Below are 19,792 nucleotides of genomic sequence, written 5' to 3'. Positions count from 1 at the left end.
GGTGGGTTTGAACATCTCCAGAGATGGAGACTCCACACCCTCTCTGGGCAGCCTGTCCCAGGGCTCCGGCACCCTCACAGCAAAGAAGTTTTTCCTTAGGTTTCTCTGGAACTTCTGGTGTCCCAGTTTGTGCCCATTGCCCCTTGTCCTGTCACTGGGCACCACCGAGAAGAGCCCGGCCCCACCCATTTGGCCCCCACATTTCAGATCTTCATAGACATTGATCAGATCCCCTCTCAGGCTGCTCTTCTCCAGGCTGAACAGTCCCAGCTCTCTCAGCCTCTCCTCACACAGGAGATGCTCCAGGCCCCTCATCATCTTTGTGGCCTCTGCTGGACCCTCCAGAAATTCCCTGTCCCTCTTGAACTGGGGAGCCCAGAACCGGACACAACACTCCAGATGTGGCCTCACCAGGGCAGAGTAGAGGGGGAGGAGAACCTTCCTCGACCTGCTGGCCATAAGCAGGATGCTGCTCTGGATGACTTCAAACCACTGTTGATAGTCCAGACACTGGCTAACAGTTTCAGGAATTTCTGGCTCTTAACAATATACGGGTAAGTGAAGAGTGGTAATATCCCAGCTGAGCTTTCCCATTTGTTGCAGACTCACCTCCATCAAGATCTGCCTTTCCACTAACCCCACACATCTTTATTATTCAACTTACTCAAAAACTTGTCCCTTTTGAAGAAGGCCAAACAAGAGGAAGAAGCACAGGAAACAGTCCTGTGTTGCTGCTTCCATCTCATAAGGCACTCTGGGAACAGGGAATCACTCGACTTCAGCTTTGGAGCAGTGGTACAAGGCAAAGTGTCATTGTCACCATACAAGTGGTTTTTAAATTCCATATATGGCAACCCTTTGCTATGGCACAAGACAAGCCAACCACTGTAGAAATGCAGAGAGACAGGGAAAACCTCTCCTAAAGAGATATAATAATACTCACTTCACCTGCCCTTCAAGTGCCATTCCCCAAACACCCCCCACATTGAGTGACTTCAAATCTCTTTTCTTTGGAGGATGTGTGCGTGTGCATGCAGAGGTATCACTGGAGGGAAGCTCAGCTCCAGGTGACATGCACAGATTCAAGCAGACATATCCTCCTCATTCCCACACCTCCAGCAATCTGCATCTGCATTACATGGAGCTCCACTCTCTTCCTAATACCTTTCACAGGCTAGAAAACATCTCCTCCAGCTACAAAGGACAGAATCAACCAGGCCACTCTATGAGAAGCTCCTCACCACCTGCTCCTCCAGTGCCTTGTGTGATGGATGCAGCAGAAGACAGAAATCCTCCTCCTATAACATTTATCATGTTATGATAAATGATTGTCTTGTTTGGGGAATGCTCACATGAGGAACAGATTGATGTAACATAGCACTGAAACATTTGAGACATGTAGGACAAAAGCTACCAGGAACCAAGTGTCCTCTTCTGTTCTTCAGCCTGAACTTTATTCTCTCCCTGTGCAGAGGGAGAGAAAAGGGCCCTGCTCTTAATCAGGTCCTATTTACATCTTCATTAATCCAGATTTAAGAGAAGGAGATAACTTGCTGCCATCATTACAACAGTGGTGTTTTTCACTCTTGAGAAAAAAAAAAAAACAAGGCATCACATCATTTATTTAGACTTTCTTGAATAGCTGCCAGAATCTTACCATCCTCTGCAGCATAATAATTTTGGGTCCTAGATTCCTGCTAACTGTGAAAATATGGATGAGCCTCAGTGTAAAAACTATGTAGTCCAAACAGAAAATGACTCTCCCAGAATACCAAGAGCTTTCATCAGATGAGTGAAGCCTGATGGAGACAGTAACAGAAAATGAAGAGAAACAATGGGTAAAGCATGCAGAAGTCAGGTAAAAATACACTGAAATGGGGAATGGAAAGTAAGTGGGACACAGAGCACAGCTATCCAGGGCCCCATGCCCTCTCCCACCTGATGACATGTGGTAGAACTGGTTAATGCAGACTTTGCTTACACCCTTCCTATCTTAGCTACCTTCATCGTGGTGTCTCCTCTTCCCCTCTCCAACTATTAACAGCAAAGAGATCTCATACCTTTAGCTATTCCCACAGCCCTCCAAAGACATCACAGTGCAATGAGCACTCTGCTGCACTGAGGCAACGAGAAGTTACAGTTGACCGAAGGACTGCACTGTAAAATGTGTTTCCATCAGTTCTTTGTCATGGTTGTTAACTCACCCAGTCATGTAAAACAGCTGATGTGAGCTAGGGACATTCTGTTTGACTATTGTAGGTACAATTACAGTCCCCTTAAATACAATACATTAGAGCTCAGAGTCCAGATTATCATGCTAAATGGGAATAGGAATCAGACAAAAGCCCGAAGAACTTCTGACTCTCTCAGCTATTAACCATCTTACACTGAATTTTGTCTGATATGTTTTATATAGCCAGACTTCAAAGCATTGTCATGAAACATAAGCCCATTTCAAATACCATCTTCTAAACATGCTCACGCCAACCTAAGCATTAAAAAGATCTGAGTTTAAGTCTCAAAAAGATCTGAGTTTAGGAAAGCCACCTTTGATTTCAGGGACAAATTCAATTTCCATTAAACAAAAACCAGAAAATATTGCATGCAGATGTTCTCCCAATCACTATTTTATTTCTTTATTTGCTTTTAAAGATTTAACATCAGGACTTAGCAGTACTGGGACCTTCATAAAGAACAGGGGGTTTCATAAATTCTCAGAATGTCATTACAGGTTGTAGTCAAAAGCCAGAAAGGAAGCAAAGCCATATCATGGCCACAAGATACTACTCACCTGAACACAATCCCTGCTATGAAGTAGAAGATTGCTAGTGTATCCATAACATTCCACAGATCCGAGAAATACTTACTGCCATTCATGTACCACTGGAAAGGAAAAAGAGCAGAAAGTAACCTTTTTTGATCAAAAATGTAGAGTTAATTTATTCTTTTAATTACCTGCCTCTCTGTTTCTGAATTACACAGCTAGTGAGAATCTCTGCCCATTCCCAGACTGACTGGTACTGCACCCTGGATCCAGAGTTTGTGCAAGAACCAGCTTCTGGATACAAGGCAGAGGTGACTCATTAGGACAAGTAACTTAACCAGGAGAAACCTCCACCAGGCCTGAAAAAATAGACCAAGTCACTGATCATAATTCTTTTAAATTTTCATTGAAATAACCAAAGCTTAATAGAGTATCGATCAGTGAATCTCTCCATAACTGGCACATCCAAGGAAGGCAGGTCTGCTCTCAGTACTTTTACAGGAAATAGGTTGAGGGGAGTTTTCTTCTAAACACAGAAGGAGCTATGAGTAGAGACCTCCAACTTTGCTATTCCAGTTGCACAACTGTTGCATTCTCTCCCAATGATGGGATGCATTGCTAAAGCTGGACGAGTGTGGTAGCTACCAGGCTGTCTGCCTCAAGATATTACCTGACATCATTTCAGCATCCTAGGACCAACACACAGCTTTCTTACTATTTAAAGTACCCAAAGTTCAGTACTGAATGGGGACAGCATGTCTGACACCCATGACATTGGGTTGTTTCTGTCTAGTAACTCCCTACATCAAACAGAAGTTGCCTTGCTGTACATGACAGTGAATTGGTGTTTGATGTGGTCCAACTGCCTTTCCCAAAGCAATAACCATAGCACTGCACTACAACTCCACTAAATTCAGCAGGTTTAAGCCTGATGCCTCTTCTATTAAGGGCACAATTGTGGATGGAGGAAAGGAAACAGGTTTTGGTCTAAAGCAGAAGTAGATACGTGTAAACAAGTGAGAACAACTGAGACTGCAGTGCAGTTCAGTCCTTCAAATATCAAGCAGCTCCCGTGGCTAAGAGTTAGTGTGCACAGAGGTTCTGTCCAGATTCCTCTTCTGAGATATCGGGGCTTTCCTGCACATCCCATAAGTCTACCCACTCACCTGGCTGAGGCTACATCCATGTGGTTAAGAAGATAGCAGGAAAAAGGCATCTCCGCTTTCACTATTGCCATGTCAGCTCTAAATGGGATATCAGAAAGTAGCTTTGGCTAGTTAAAAATCTCTAGGACCATCAGAAGTCAAAATAAGCCTGGGCCAGTGGCTTACAGTTCAGATACAGTTCAGTTCTCCTGAACAGTGAAACAATCTGCTTTAAATCTGGAGCAATTTCTAGCAGCTGCCACCTCCAGACACACCACTTGCTAATCAGAGGGCTGATTTCTCCTCAAAATTAGTTATCTGACTGCACCAGCTCCAGTGGGACCCCAGGCAACATTATTCTTAGTTTGAAGTGAAAACAAGGTCCGAGACATCCCTCTTTTTAAAAAAATATTAAGGACACAGATACTATTTTGACTACAGAGTCAACGTGGTCTATCTCAGAGGAAGCCAGGGATAGACTTTCCTAAGAAGTTTAAAGGACTGGGACACTGCTTTGCATTTTGCTCCTTAGCAAAAAAGGTCTGAAGTCTGGACACAGGTTTAAGATAACTAAATCTTCAATAAAGTCTCTGGTTTTAGCTGCCTCCACTCCCACAATCAAATTGATACAGTCTGGCCATCAGCTGTTAATGGGATTAATGGGATCTGAAGCTCTTCTACCTGCTCAGGATATAGTGAGAAATAGTGACACTGGTAGGAAAAAAGGTTTCTATCCCTAAGGCTTTGCCCAGGACTTTTGCTGGGTACACACAGGAAATGCAAGGACAGGTCCAGAGACACCAGAACCTAAATCAGTAGAAACAAACACTCCATTAGTGTTTTCATTGCAACAGTAGCTTTTACTTTTCCCCCATTTTCCTTAGCAAGTGAAGTTGCCTTCAACAGGGTACCACCTTGACTATGAGAAAGGAAAAAGACCACACACAGCAAGTTAAGCACAGTAACATCAACACTCAGCAATGTCATTTGAGCTCACGTAAGAAATGTTGTTGCAGGGTGGTCTGATGCAGCAGATCACCCACAAACACTCAGATGGAGACTAATGCCTTACAGGACAATCAGAAAGCAGTGCTGCACTGAAAACCACACACCCATTTGTCTTCCAGTTTCCCCCAGCATCTCCAGACTCAAGTCTCCACTATTCCGTACGCTGACTGAAAACCAGCTTATTTCATCTATCCCCTTACACATGAAGTGAGAAGAATATCAATTATGCAGCTGGATATGAAGGCAGCCCTGCTTGCTGTTCCCACAGTACACCAGCATAAGCAAGGCAGGCAGTCCAAAGCTGGTCCTTGGGACTAGGTGAAACTAGCAAAAGCTGTATTTATGATTAAAAGATAAACAGAAATACATAATGATATGTTGTTCTTTGGTAAAAAAAAAAAAAAGTGGAGGAGATGTGGAGAAGAGATCACTTGATCTAGAGGTATGCACCCAGATAAATGAATTAAATCTAATCCCCAATTCCCAATTCCTTTAGCAATCCAAACCAAGCATTCCCGAGAAATATCTCCACTGGCATCAGGTTATTCACACAGCCTCAAAGTCAATCCACATTCCTCTTGGTGCATGGACATTGCAGCTATTGGGGCACATGCAGGAATTTAAAAAAATTCATAAAAATAAGTGAAATTCTTTTTTTTTTAAAAAAAAAAAATCATTGTGCCATGGAGTTGTCTGAACATATGTCCCAAGAAGGGGTTCCCCTCTAATTTAGAAGCAGCCTGCACTGCTTATGGCACAAGGAGAGGAAAAACCACAAGGTTTTTAATCTAGCACTAAACATTTCTGGTTTGCAAGCGCTGCCTACTTGTCTCACTTCATCACAAAGCAGAATGAAGACCAGCACGTAAAGGATCATCTCCAGGACAGTCGGTTCCTTCTGGAAATCCATAAGCAACACGTAGGCGAAGAGCAACAGGAAAGCGATGTAGAAGATGACATTCCAGGAGAAGACCACAAAGGGGGAGGTGAAGAAAGACACATAATACAAGAAGAGTTTTTTACTCTTCTCCACAGGCTTTTTCCTGAGGAATTAAAAGAGGGAAAAAGGTCTCATAGCTTTTATCCATGGAAATATTTGTGCTCTTCATCAAAGTGAAAGCAGGAAAGGTGCAAGGTCTAGCACAGGACACTACTTTAAAGGTAACACCATTCTGCATCTCCTGCCTTCAGGAAATTGGCACATCTTAACTCCAGATCAGAGTGAGGACACAATCTGTCAAAAGCTCACCCAGCCATTAAATATCTTTATTTGAGAGTGATTGAACACTGGAACAGGCTCCCTAGGCTGGCTGTGGAATCTCCATCCTTGGAGATACTCAAAACCCAACTGGACACACCCTGGGCAACCTGCTCTAGCTGAGCCTGTTTTGAGCAGAGGGCTGAACTGGATGATCTCCAGAGGTGCCTTCCAGCCTGAATTGCCTCATGATTCTATGATGAATTGAATTGCTTTGCTTCTGCTAATGAGAAGCCAGTTGATTACCTGAATGAGATGAAACCACAGCCTATTAAAGGGAAAAAGAACAGACACAGTATAATCTTCCAGTTCTTAGTATCTCTTGAAATCTCTCCATACCACTGCTTGGAAAGGAAATTCTGTGGGGGAAAAAGAAAATAGCTGCATTTGTTCTAACAGCAGTGAAATAACCTAGGAATGCTATTAGAGGACATTTGATTTAGTAGAAAACTCCAAAACTTTGAGTTTCAATCAAAATAACTGGGATTTCTGTTTCAGCAGAACAGAAAGCTTTGTGCATCAGTTAAAATGTGCTGGTTCCTCAGTCCAGCCATCTTCCAGTCTACTGGGGAGTTATGCCAAGGGAGAAGTCACTTCAGGTAGTCTTTATCATCTAGTTGATTATGATTTACAGCTGTAAATCAAGTCTCCCCCTCTTGACTTCGTATTTGTGGGCAAAGCAGCGACCTCCTATTTCAAGGAGAGGAGCCACACACCCTGTGCCCCAGCAGTCCCAGTCACTGCTCCCTGGGATGCATTTCACAGCACTGCAGATGCTGGTTCTGTGAGCATGCTGTGAAGCACCACAATGGGCCTACAAGAAAGCTGGGGAGGGACTTTTTATAAAGGCAGTTAATGACAGAACAAGGGGAAATGGCTTTAAACTGAAAGAGGGGAGGTTTAGATTAGATATTAGGAAGAAATTCTTTGGTGTGAGGGTGGTGAGACAGTGTCCCAGGTTGCCCAGAGAAGCTGTGGCTGCTCCTCCCTGGAAGTGTTGAAGGCCAGGTTGGATGAGGCTTTGAGCAACCTGGTCTAGTGGAAGGTGTCCCTGCTGATGGCAGGGGGGTTGGAACTGGATGAGCTTTAAGGTCCCTTCCAACCCAAACCAGTCTGGGATTCTATGATTCTATGTTCAAGTGGCTGGAAAACCTCGCTCAGAGGCTCTCACTCCCACAAGGACAGTGTCTGAGCATTTTCCTTTCACAGACTGGGCATGTGGATGTAGCATTTTCACAGCAAGAATATATATATATATATTTTTTTTTTTTTTTTAAGCTACCCAGATCACAAGAGTTACAGTAATCTGTGCACCTTCTTATCCCTGACATTACCTGCACCCCTGGCTGTGCAATGAACTGCTGGTCTTTAGCTTCCACTGCCAGTTCCAGACAATTGCTCCCTCCCCAGGCTTCACAGGAATAAGTCAACAGCTGCTCAGCTAGATCTTCATCACTGCTGTAGCACTCGGTGAACAGCTCTGGAGGAAAGAAGCAGCCCCACATTGAGCTCCAACTTCAGACTCAATTTCCCACCTACTTGGGTGCAATTGTCTCCAGTGACTTACAAAGTATAACATTGATAATATTAAAGCACACAGATACAAGAACTCTTTCCACATTTTCAGCATGGTAAAACCTGTGCAGTGCTTTACAAACCCACTGGCACGTATTAAGCTTTCATACAGAATTCATGTCTGGATGGAAAACTAATATTCAATCAGCACACAAAGAGCTGACATTAAATTGAGTTCTGCACTAAAAAAAAATTGATTTAAAAAAATATTAACTTCTACTCCAATGACTCAGTGTATCTGCTTGTTTCATCTTCTTTTCATTCATTTAGTACCGATCTAATGACTTAGTCACAGCAGTCCCATATTAACAGAGTTGAACAACAAGGGCAGAATCTGATGCTTTTTCACTAAGAAATACGTTGCAAACATGGTTCTTTTAGAAGAGCTACAAGCATCTCATTCTGCCCATAGATTTTTGCCACTTACAATGCACACAGAGTGAAAAATTATTTCTCTTTCCAGCTCTGGATGTTTCCCACTCAAAGGCTGTTCTATTGGTGTATCTACATCAGAGCACAACTGCTCTGCAGAGCAATCCAGCCTCCTATAAAACACCCCAGCCTTCACTAGAAGCTTTTCTCTTCAACAGCACCTTTTCCCAGGCATATCACAAGCAGCTGTCAATATCAAGGTGAGGATGCACACACACATCAATCCTTTCAGCTGGTATTACCACATACATTGCAATATTCAGATAGATCTTGATAGACTTCAACAGGACCTGTTCAATTCTCAATATCTTGCTAAATAATCAGGCCTGAGGGATATAGATACCCTTAAGAAAGATTATTTTGGCAGTTTTCACTTGTGAAGTAGCAGTATTTTCTGGTAACAAGCAAGGTATTTTCAGTGTGGCCTTGTGCCATTCCTTAGTGGATAGTAAAATACCTTTGCAAATACTTTATTATAAATTTTGAATCTCAATAGAAAACATTAGTCAGCAAGTTATTCCTTTATTCCATTTCTGAAATTTAGCAAACTAATAAATCACTTCTTGGCCACATTACTATGCAATATGCTCTTGGGTTTGATGCAGCTTTAAAATCAGTAGTCCATATATACTTTATTTGCTGTCTTTCATTATTTTAGAAAGATATTGTGTCATATTCAGCTGTTTATTGCTATTTTAGGATGTCAGGAAACTAGATCAATTAATGATCTAGTTTCAATTAATTAATCAATCAATCAATTAATTAATTCAATCTATTAATTTATTAAGACATGCAAATAAAAATAAGGCTCAAGTTCAACAGGTCAGTCTAGTCTCCATGAGCACCAGCAAAGGAACAAACAAGGTGTCTGCTTTTAGGAGCAATAAAACTATATCCATCTGTAAAGATTTTCAAGATTTGGCTAAATGAAGCTGTGATTACACTGACCTAGTCCTGGTGATAACAACACCTCAAAGAGAAGACTGGACTGGGGGTCTCCAGGAGCCCTTTCCAGTAACATTTCTATGGTTCCCCATTCAATCTGCAGGGCTATTACACCTCAGCTGTCACCTCACCTGATTTATGGTGATGACAACAAATTGCTGGGCAGCAACATGGTTACAGAGCCACTGTTTTCTGCACCAGGCAAGAGAACAAAGCCATAACCTGCAATAAAGCCCCAGAGACAACACTAATATATTTCCTTCCAAGGTCCTGCTCCACAGGATGCACCACACAGGTAAACTTCAATTTGTAAGTTGTGGGATGCTACAAATTAATCCCTGCTCTGGTATCTGCCAACTGGGCTGCCTTTCATTTGTGTGTTACCCTGAATAATTTGCAGGGTAACTAGAGACTGAGGAAACATTAGTATTATTGCTCACAAAATGGAAGTCTTAAAAAAAAAAAAACATCCCCCTACTCTTTTCTCACCCATTACCCTCATGAAATAAGAAATTATTGGTCACTCCCGCCCGTGGGCTCAATTCTGAATCACTGACAATCCTTGCAAATGGAGAAACTGAAGGGCATACAAAAAAAAGAACAACAACAACAACAAAGATATAAAACCTGAACTAGATTTGCATTCTCAATGAGCAACAGTATTACTTGTCATCTGAGAATAAGGAAGGTATATGATTTTGCAGTTCAGAATTTAGGAATTCAACCCACTTTTTATCTGCAATTTCCTCTCAGTCCCCAGAAGTACTCCTGTAAATTTGAAGGATGGCTCTTCTCAACCTGAATATTACCAGCACTCATGCAGAAAGCTTTTCTTATTCTCCTTGCTATTCCTGACCCTTCTTCAACCTTTCCATTAGAGCTTGGTAGCTTTCTTCCCAACAAAAGAAATCCTCTAGCAACCCCCTCCACACACCCCCACATCCAGTTTTGGAGGCAAACTGTTTAGACAGGACACACAGTTTCTTCTGGGAACAGATAGTGTGGAAGAGATTTCCAAAGACTAAAAACACATTTTGACATTAAAGGGAAGCATTTAGTGTTGGATATGTAGTTTTCTAAATAAAGCTTGCTTTCTGCTTCCTTGTGAGATGTCATTTCTCTTCTTTATAAATCAGGCTGAATTTCTGGGCAGCATTTCAGGCAAATTGAATGAATTACCTTGCCTTGCATTTTGCTGAACAAAAGCAGCAGGGTTATCAATTTGGTTTTCTGCACAAAATAAAACCATCAGTACACAATCATTGCTACACGTCAGACCTGGAGATGATTAAAACAAGTAACGTTCCAAGAAAGGAAACAATTTCCTGACCCCTTCTATTAAAGTTCCAAAGGACTTGAAGGCACTTACCTACTGCTCTTGTCTCATACTCATTAGCAAGTTCCTCAGACTCACCAGCAGCATTTATATCATTCTTCACCTTGGCCATGCTTTTCAGGAGCTTACTGGCCCCAAGGGCTGCCAAAGTGCAACCTCTGGTCTATGGAGAGAGAGTAAAGTCATGCAAAGCCCTCTGCAAAGGGAATGTGATAGAGTCTTTAAAATTTATCCCCCCTTTTTTTTTGCAGCTGCTCAGTTCCCAGTCAAGACTGGCAAATGAAGATCCAGTTGCACAAAACGAGTGGTAACCATCAGTGTACTGGTGTGATAACTGACCAGTCTGAAAAGGTCTTGAGCTTAACAGTTATACAGTCAGCTTTGCATCTCTGACTGAAGAGTCCTAAAAGAGGGTCTGCTCTGTTTGCCATGATCTACACTATCATTTTCAGTGTCCACCAGTCTGGACCAGTTCTGGGTGTACTCAGAACTACCCTGACTATGTTAGTCTGTTCCATTCAAAACATCTGTACATGCAGGGAAGACACACTCTGTTTCAGACACGAAGACCAACATGAGCAGGATCATCCATTAGCTTTGCCTGCACGAGCCTCACATTCACAGCCTATGAATTATCTATTTGATACAGCACACTAAATGTACTGTCTAATCCAAATTAGAAATCAGTTTCAACCAAATGCCTAGGAACAGCACACATCCATATTATGGACTGGGTGGAAACTCAGCATCTAAGCTTGAGCCTAGATCAGAACACACAACTCTAGGTAAATGTTACCTGGACTGCTACATTAGGGACAGTTACTCACAGAAAATCTGAGGAGCTGGTAAATAAGATCGTATTGGATTTTAATGTTCAAATTTCATTTAATTCAATTGATTGTACTGTAAATATTAGGGCTGTGACATTAGGAAAGAAAAGTATGAAATCCACACCCACACACAAAACGGGTCATATTTAACCTACTTACAGAGCCATCTAACAATCATCTACTGTGGTTTTGTGTTTGAAGATAGATCCAGAGCCTTTAAAGTCCAACAAATCAAAGACAAGATGCACCACTGTGCTGTTTGCAAAGAGGAAAAAAGGAGAATTCAACTTACTTGCTCCCAAATGACTTTAGACAACTCTTTCTTGTTCTGAAGAACTGACCAGATAAACAGAGCTTGCAATGGATGCCTTGTGATAGGACACTCATCCTGAGAGAAAGAGCAACAACTCCTCAGATCTAAGCTCATTAAACTCTTTCCAAGTGCAAGAAATCCTCAGCCTGCCACTCTCCTGATTTTGTATTTTCTTCCTTTTGCAGCCAGCCCACCAATCCCCTCTCTCAGCTATCCAGCACTCGTCACACACTAATGTAAGTCAGTTTATATTTTATATTTATATGCAAGCCTCACATTTTCCTATTTGGTGTGGAAGAATCAGCCTCCCTGTTTTCCTTAAGGTTGGCATTAAAAGATGTTTGGGTCAAAGTCTCTTTCTGCTTTAAGCCAAGTAGTTAAATTCAGATAGGCTCATTCACAGCTGGACTTGGTGTTTAGAGAACATGGATCAACATCCTCTAAAAGGAACACTAACTTTATACCAATATGCCTTTGTGTTTAAGACCTTGAACTTCACAAAAACTATAAATAGAGAGGAATTTCTATACCACCACCTTCTTTGCATCAGAGCAGTTACCATCTGGGGATGGCAAAGCCATCACAAAATGACTCCTGAGCAACAAAACTTTCAAGAACCATGAGCTTCAGTGGAAACTCCCAAAGCTAACCAGCATTTTCAAACCAAGCTTCCCCCAAATGTCACATGTGGTGCATTGCATCTCTGAAGCCAACAACTGATTTCAGAAGTTTCCTATCCAGAGCCTGAGCTCCAGTTTCAAAACTCAGATCTGGATCTGATGTTTGGACCTACTGTGCTGTGACAACTAAGTTGTTTGACAAGGAAATCAAGTCTAGAAGGTGTTTGACACCCTTACAACAAGCAAGGTTTAAGATACAGGAGTCTGCACCAAGATATGAGTCCAAATTCCTCATGCCCAGTTGGCACCTCCGTACCAGACTCTGAATTTATATCAGCATAAATTACAAGCACTGATTACTCTAATAGAAAATATTTTAACTCAACACCCAAAAAAACTCACCTGTTTTTCTCCTAGTTAAACAATCCATGCATTTGTAAAGTGGGGCAGTATATTAAATGTCAAACAAGGCTGAGACTGATAAGCAAATCCTGCTATACCAGAAACAAAACATGACTTCTGGGTTGTTTTTTTTTTCCTTTCAGGGAACACACAGTGGAATCAAACTGCTCATCACTTACTGAAAGATGTATCTCCATCTCATCTTTGCTATTTTTCTCATCTCTTTTGAGACCTCTTCGGAAGTCTTCAACCATCTTCCACACGAATGTGAGGAGGGCATCGTTATAGGAGTTCTTTGCAATCTGCAGGTTCTTGAATACCAGGCTGCTGAAGTTGTTTGTGTACAGCTCTCTAAGGACCTCTGTGGTAAGGAACTTCCTCAGATTCAAGCCATTTTCCAGGAAGAGACGGACAAATTTGGGCCTGTCTTTCACTAGGGCTGTGAACATGACATCCTGCAGGTCAGCAGACTAGGAAGAAATGGAAAAGCAAATATTAGAGAGCACACAAAGTTCACCTAAGGGTCTAACACATGTGGCTAACTGCTGCATTTTCATCACAATGTTTTTCTTCTGTATGCAATTGCCTTTGTTAGATGACCTAGAGTACTTCTGGCACAGCAAGATGACCTTTGCAACCAGTGATGTCAGTGCAAGGAGGAACAGACAGTCTTACTTATCATCACAGAGGTTGGGGTGCTGAGATAGTGGCTACTGTTAGGATGTCTCTCTTCCCACTGCTCCTCTGTCCCATGTCACTGTACTCAAAGTGGTCTGTACCTCCCAGTTCCGGTCATTGGTGAAGATCTCATCACTGGCCAGGTCCAACTGGTTCCACTCCAGCAGCAGCTTCAGCTGCCCGTTCCAGTTATCTCTGTCGTGTTCATTGGTGCTGAAAGCTGCAGGAGGAACAATCCTCTAGGTAAAAGACCAGAGACAGAAGAGCTTCTTGGCAGACCTTTTCATCTCTGCTTTTCACACTCTACCTAACAAGACTCCTATCAAGTGTCTTTTCCCAGACTCATGCACATCTTCCTGATTGGGTTTTGGAGGGTGCTGGAGGCTTAGAGACATATTATAGTCCAGCACAGGCCACTAACAAGCTGCTAGGAGCACCTCATCAGTGAAAATTCAGCACAACATTTCCTTCAGGCTCCTCAGTGTCCTGCATCCTCTACACAAAATAAATTCTGCACAATTCACAATGGGGTCCTACACAAGAAGTGTCATGAGAAGCTGTAACGTTCAGGGGCTTTCTCCATGCACAGACAGGAAGATGAGATCTGCCCAACAACTGTCACCAAGTACCAGTGCTGCTAAAGTGGAGTAGTAGAAAGCCCCAAAGTTCTGAATTACTCATAGGAGCAAGTCACTGGCTTCCTGACTGACTCCCTGTTGTGTTGGGTACTTGTGTAGTACTCTCAGAGATGCCATTCCAGCATCCCCAAACCTCTGCTGAATGCCTTCATGATCATCTGGACTGAATTTCAATCTCACCCACACAAACAGATCCTATAATGCTGCTGTGGGCTGCCCATACCACTGCAGATGAAGACAAGCTCCACACTGTGGTTAGAGCTTAAATCTAGAGAGATGACACTGCTCTAGGGAAGGTTGTTCTAGAAAATAAACAGCAATCTTTTTCCATCTATTAAAAAAAAAAAAAAGCCAGAAAAACAATTACTTGCCTTTGTACAGAGCAAAAGAAATTGCATTGCTCACAATTTCATCTCCAGCTTCTTCTATTTTGATAACTGTCAGTAAATGAGGGTTCTCAAGGACTTCTTTGATCTACAAAAAGGGAAAGTTCCATTTCAAAGCAATCTAAGCTGTTTAATAGGTGATCTCCTAGAGCACTTTTAAAAGACATTTCTCATCGTGTTGTAGCAAAGCTGCTTCTCATCAGTCCTGTTTCCACATACGGTTAACATTTAATCAAGTCCAGACAGAAGTAGATAATGAGACTTATTTTAAAGTCACCGAAGTATAAGATGAATTATCCTCTGAACATACAGAAAATAACTGTGATTCCCCCTCTGCAGAACATCATAACCAAAAATATATCTCAGTAATTAGAAACTACTCATAAAGAAAAAACAGATTGTGACAGCACAAGTTTCAACAAACATCTAGCAGTTTATTAGAGAACAGTTTCTACCTCCTTTTGCTTTGCCAAAACCAGAGAATTTCTCACATAACCAAGCCTCATAAAGTTAATTCCTTTCTAGAACATAGAAAACAACTCATCTTAGCTGTTCTTGATGAAGGACGAGGTACACTCCAAGGCAGCTCAGCAGAAGCTGTGAAGTGTGGCCAGACGACCAAACAGGGGAAACTGTCTTCCACAGCTCCACAGTCCCCAGTGCAGAACTCCTTCTGGAAACCAGAGGCTCATGATCTGCTCAGAGGACAGTTCTTCTTCTTCAGGTTTGGACATCACAGCACCCAAGCTCATAGTGCAAGTTCAGACTTGGTTTCTGCAGGACTACCTCTGCAAAAGGCCATGCCCTACTCCTGCCCTTTTTCCCCATAAGCTTCTCATTATAGAAGCAGAAAATTGTGGAGGTTATAAGATGGCTCTGGAGATCCTGCTGCTCAAAACAGGCTCAAGTGGAACAGGTTGCCCAGTGGAACTTGTCGGTTGCCCCAGGGACTCACTCTGCCAAGTTCTGACCAAGAGTTTTGAGTCAGGCCTTACCAGTAACTCCTTAAACTTCAATAGCAGAAGCTTTGGTTCACATCAAAGAAAACACAGAGAGGTTTGAGTGCCCAAACTCCTCTCTGGGGTCTGCAAACAACTTGCAATGGTACATTCATTTAAAAAAAAAAAAAAAATAGTAAATAATTTAAAAAGTTAAAGGGGAGAAAAAGCTGAGAGAAGGAGTCTTAACCATGCAGGAAGTAATAGAACATTTTCCATCCCCCACTATGAACTTCAACTGAGGTTTGAATATGCAACCACTCCGCACTCTCTGCTTCCCACTGTGAGCGTGGGCAGGAGATAATTAACCAAGAGAGGAAAACAGAATCAGACCCTAGGATTAACTGCATTGAGCAGTTAATTGAGAAAGTCAATTAGCTCAAGTTAATGGATTGTTCAGTGAGCTGAAGTGTTGGAACTAAGACTTCTGAAAAATAACAGAACATTAAGATTTTCCTGGAGCTCATTTTCTTCTGGAACTATTAAGGAGAGCAGAAGTCTATCTAAAACCAGCTCCACTTGAAAGTCAGATGACCAGAGAATTAGAAGAGTTTCCTGAGACTGGCCCAAGCAACCCAAGACAGATGTTCTTGAGTTTCCCCAGTCTCCAAAAAACACTTTTGTAATAAACAGTTACATATGGGATCACAATGGTGACTACTTCCTGAAGGCTCTACCGCTGGACAAAGGGGCAAAGAAAAGCAAAAGAAGAATTTGTACCTTCAATCATAGAATGGTTTGGATTGGAAGGGACCTTAAAGCCCATCCAGTCCCAACCCCCCTGCCAGCAGCAGGGACACCTTCCACTAGACCAGGTTGCTCAAAGCCTCATCCAGCCTGGCCTTCAACACTTCCAGGGAGGAGCAGCCACAACTTCCTTGGGCAACCTGTACACAGTGTTAGTAAGTCAACGCTAGCAGAGTCCCAATGGAGATGGTGCAGGGATGATGCTGTGGTGAAATACTGACCAGGTAAGCTTCTAGTCCTAAATTTCCCACTCCTAGTCTGTCAGGGAAATCTGTCTTACCCAGTATCTTAAGGGATGCAGGAAGAAAAACAAGAAATTTAGAACAAATGAGAGAATCTTGAAGCTTCAAAAGAATCTTGAAGCTACAATTTGAAAGTCCACAGGGCAGCAGCGATAACCCTTTGTCCCTGAGCAATCCAGAAGGATTTAGCATGGTGAGGCTTGTCAGCAAACATCCAATTTCTCCACCTTCACAAAGCACACAAAGGAATTGCAACACCAATCAGCACATCAGCCAAGAGACACATCCAGAAGCCAGTACTCCAGAGGAATCACCAGCATCCAAGGGAGCAGACAAGTTACAAACCATCTGGCCTTACCTGTCCTGTACCCAGACATGTGCTGAAGATTGCAATCCCCCTCTCCTTTTGTTCCAATCCCTAAAAGTTACTATAAAGGGTTTGGAATTTTAATTTTTTAAATCCTCATGCATATGTTGTGGCAAGGAGCCCTGCACATCCTATAGGTATCACCAGATAGCAACATTCCTGATTTGGAAGTCACTGGCTGCTCCTGACCTCCTGTTTCCTCAAGCTTTCCCCCATTTTCAGGCTCGCTAGCTCCCTGCAGCAGCACACTCTTACCCATTTGATCCAGCTTTCAGTCTCCTCTTCTGAGAGCCTTGAAATGGTGCGAGGCAGATACCTGAGCAAGCTCTCCTTGACGCATGAAGAAGCAAGAGTGCCTTCTGCCTCCATCAAGCTAGCGATAACATCAGCAATCCGGCCCGAGCCTTCCACCACAACACAGGGAATCTTACTCTTGATGGCCACGTTGATAGACTGGGGAGCCAGAGAGGGAGAGGTCATCACCTGAAGCATGACTGTGTTATTAGAGGTTGCTGTTCAGTAAGAAAGCCTACAGGTTTTAGGTTTGATTTAAGGGAGTAAAATAGAAACTCATGGTCCAGAGCAGCATTTTTGTTCCTACCTACTGATACCTTACCAATGACAAGTCTTTAAAACAGCATTCATCTAATGACAGAGAGCTGTGAAGGGCTTCACAGAAACTCAGGGATAGAAATCAACATCTGCCAAATTTTAGGGTTGATTAGAAGATAGGGAAAATTGCTAAGTGGAAATGTCATTCAGGACACATTACAACATTGCCTAGCTACAGTCACTGCTGGTTTATGGCACAGCATTGCTCAGGTAACACCACACCCAAGTCCAGGGGCTCCGGTTTTATCTGCTGGAGATGCAAGTAGCAGCCTTTTACACAGAGATCACTCCTGTAGCATCATGAGAATACTGAACTGCAATGTAACTGAATATCTCCGAGTAGCTACTTGTCCTGTTTTTTGCTAGGATGGAGTTAATTTTCTTCTCAGTAGCTGAAATAGCTGTGTTTTGGTTTCAGTGTGGGGTTTGTTATGAGAAGAATGTTAATAATGTACTGATGTTTTTAGTTGCTGCTGGAAGTCCAAGGACATCGTGATTTGCTGGTCTGCAAGTGCAGAGGACTGGAAGGAGGGAAAGTGTATTAATTAGCAAAACCCAGAATAGGTATTTGTCTCTGCCAATGAGATATTCCAGATCATATCACGTCATGTTCAATATATTAACCAGGGCAGACCGGAAATCAGGGGGAATCTCTTGGGGATCTCTAGGGCTCTCACTTCATGCCATGAAGGCATGAAGCCTTCATCGAACCATCATCCAGTTACTTTTCAGAGGAACCTCTTGCCAGGGATTATGCATTTGATTTAACGTGGCTTTTATCCATTCTGATGAGACAGCTAGTAAATCTGCATTGTTTATCATTTCTTACCAGCAGGGTTGAGGTCTCTCTGTAATATATGAGTTACCACAAGGCTGCCCAAGTAACCACACTGAATAGTGTACCCAAACCGTTCCCCAGTGATGACCAAATCCCAGACTGGTTTGGGTGGGAAGGGACCTTAAAGCTCATCCAGTTTCAACCCCCCTGCCAGCAGCAGGGACACCTTCCACTAGACCAGGTTGCTCAAAGCCTCATCCAGCCTGGCCTTCAACACTTCCAGGGAGGGATCATCCTCTCTTAAATGTTGGCAATTTGTATCAAAAAGGAGATGGGCATATTCAACATGTAATTTTCAGCAAAGCTTTGCTCTGAACCTTTTCATTTAACTTAATTTCATCTTAGGACCTTTGATTAAACACCCTGAGCTCTGCAGCTGCATTCATCTACAATCTACCTGTGGGCAAAGCTAAAATTAATCATGTGAATGGAACCAAAACACCCAGGAAACATAGAGGAGGCTGACATAATGACCTGAAATTTCACAAGACCGGTTCAGACTAATTGATTAATGTTAGCAATGAAGTGGTAACACAGACTGTGCTTTGAATTCAGATTGTTTGTCATCTTGACAAGCAAAACAGTTTGATTAGTCTCAATATTAACAGCAAAGCTCTGGTCAGAACAGATAGTACCAAGATCACCTCTTCAAAAGAGATAATTACAAATATCACCCTGCTTCAATTTTACTGACTCAACCACTGACATATTCTCTTCATTGGATCCTAACCTCTTGCAAAACCCAGCCCCTTTCCCAGCTCTTTCTTGAGGTCCTTCATCCCAGGCTACACCAGCTCTTCTTCTCACTGCTCATCAGAATCATCTCATCCTTGCTCCTCTTGCTGTTTCCTTCCCACACAGCCTGACTGCACATCCCCTGGTCCCAGGTCTCTTTGCTCTCTCAGTTCAATCTTCCTCACTCAGACCACCCATCATCACTCTTGCAAGGCAGAGGGGGAAGTAACCATCCTGTTATTTAGACAGATCTAGAGCTCACCCCTTTTTTCCCCCTTCCCTAAGTGTCACAGACATCCTGTTTCAAGCAACTTCTTTCTGCATTCTCTGTTCTGTTCATCCTGTCCCTGACTGTTGTCTGTTTGAAGATGATGCCTGCTCCCTTCCTTTTTAGGCTTAGAAGGGTCAGAGTCAGCAGAACCCTCCTCCCTTGCTCAGTTGCCTACTTTTCAACTAGGTGCAGCAATCACAAGTAAGTTCAAGCAAAATCTGAGCTGGAGCATCGCCAGCACAAGCTCATCTTCCCTGTGTATTACAAGAAAGCACTCACCTCCATTGAGCATGGGCAAGCCAAGCTTTCCCAAACCAAAGTTTAGGCAAATTTATATAAAAAGGATCAAAAGCTACATGGCTGATAAAGAGTCCAATTAAACACAATGAAAACATTTTTTGTTTGGATTTATTATGAAAGAATTGAGACAACTGAACTGTCTCAATCAAAATTTTTCCATGGCATCAGCCTGAGGTAGAAATATTGCACAGAAAATTCAAACTGAAACAAACTTCCTAAGTTTAAATGTAATTGCAAGCAAAGTCTTTCAATAGCAAGTGCTGGGCAAGCTTCAATAAATTATAGGATTGATTACATTATCATGTTGTTTGTGGAGCAATCTGTCTAAAATATTAGAGCAATATCCCTATTG

At 42.5% G+C, this 19,792-nt stretch overlaps 1 protein-coding gene across 1 annotated transcript in view; it reads right to left on the bottom strand.

Moving 5' to 3' along the window:
• TRPM8 (transient receptor potential cation channel subfamily M member 8) overlaps positions 1-19,792 on the bottom strand; it is a gene marked incomplete at its 3' end in the record, with an annotated part of 40,509 nt that overhangs the window by 7,815 nt on the left and 12,902 nt on the right. The window contains exons 8-19 of the mRNA XM_029086451.1: positions 18,343-18,355; positions 16,940-17,137; positions 14,316-14,418; positions 13,408-13,526; positions 12,808-13,098; positions 11,586-11,681; positions 10,497-10,626; positions 7,510-7,655; positions 6,422-6,534; positions 5,744-5,960; positions 2,792-2,883; positions 1,658-1,799 (exon numbers count right to left, since the gene is read on the bottom strand). Of these exons, the coding sequence (XP_028942284.1) occupies positions 1,658-1,799; positions 2,792-2,883; positions 5,744-5,960; positions 6,422-6,534; positions 7,510-7,655; positions 10,497-10,626; positions 11,586-11,681; positions 12,808-13,098; positions 13,408-13,526; positions 14,316-14,418; positions 16,940-17,137; positions 18,343-18,355 (1,660 nt within the window). The remainder of the gene's footprint in view (positions 1-1,657; positions 1,800-2,791; positions 2,884-5,743; positions 5,961-6,421; positions 6,535-7,509; positions 7,656-10,496; positions 10,627-11,585; positions 11,682-12,807; positions 13,099-13,407; positions 13,527-14,315; positions 14,419-16,939; positions 17,138-18,342; positions 18,356-19,792) is intronic.

This window comes from Antrostomus carolinensis, unplaced genomic scaffold (assembly GCF_000700745.2).
Source record: "Antrostomus carolinensis isolate BGI_N321 unplaced genomic scaffold, ASM70074v2 scaffold1158, whole genome shotgun sequence".
NCBI classification, from domain to species: domain Eukaryota; kingdom Metazoa; phylum Chordata; class Aves; order Caprimulgiformes; family Caprimulgidae; genus Antrostomus; species Antrostomus carolinensis.
Note: the sequence above shows the minus strand (reverse complement) of the source record. Positions and strands in the feature narration are given on the sequence as shown.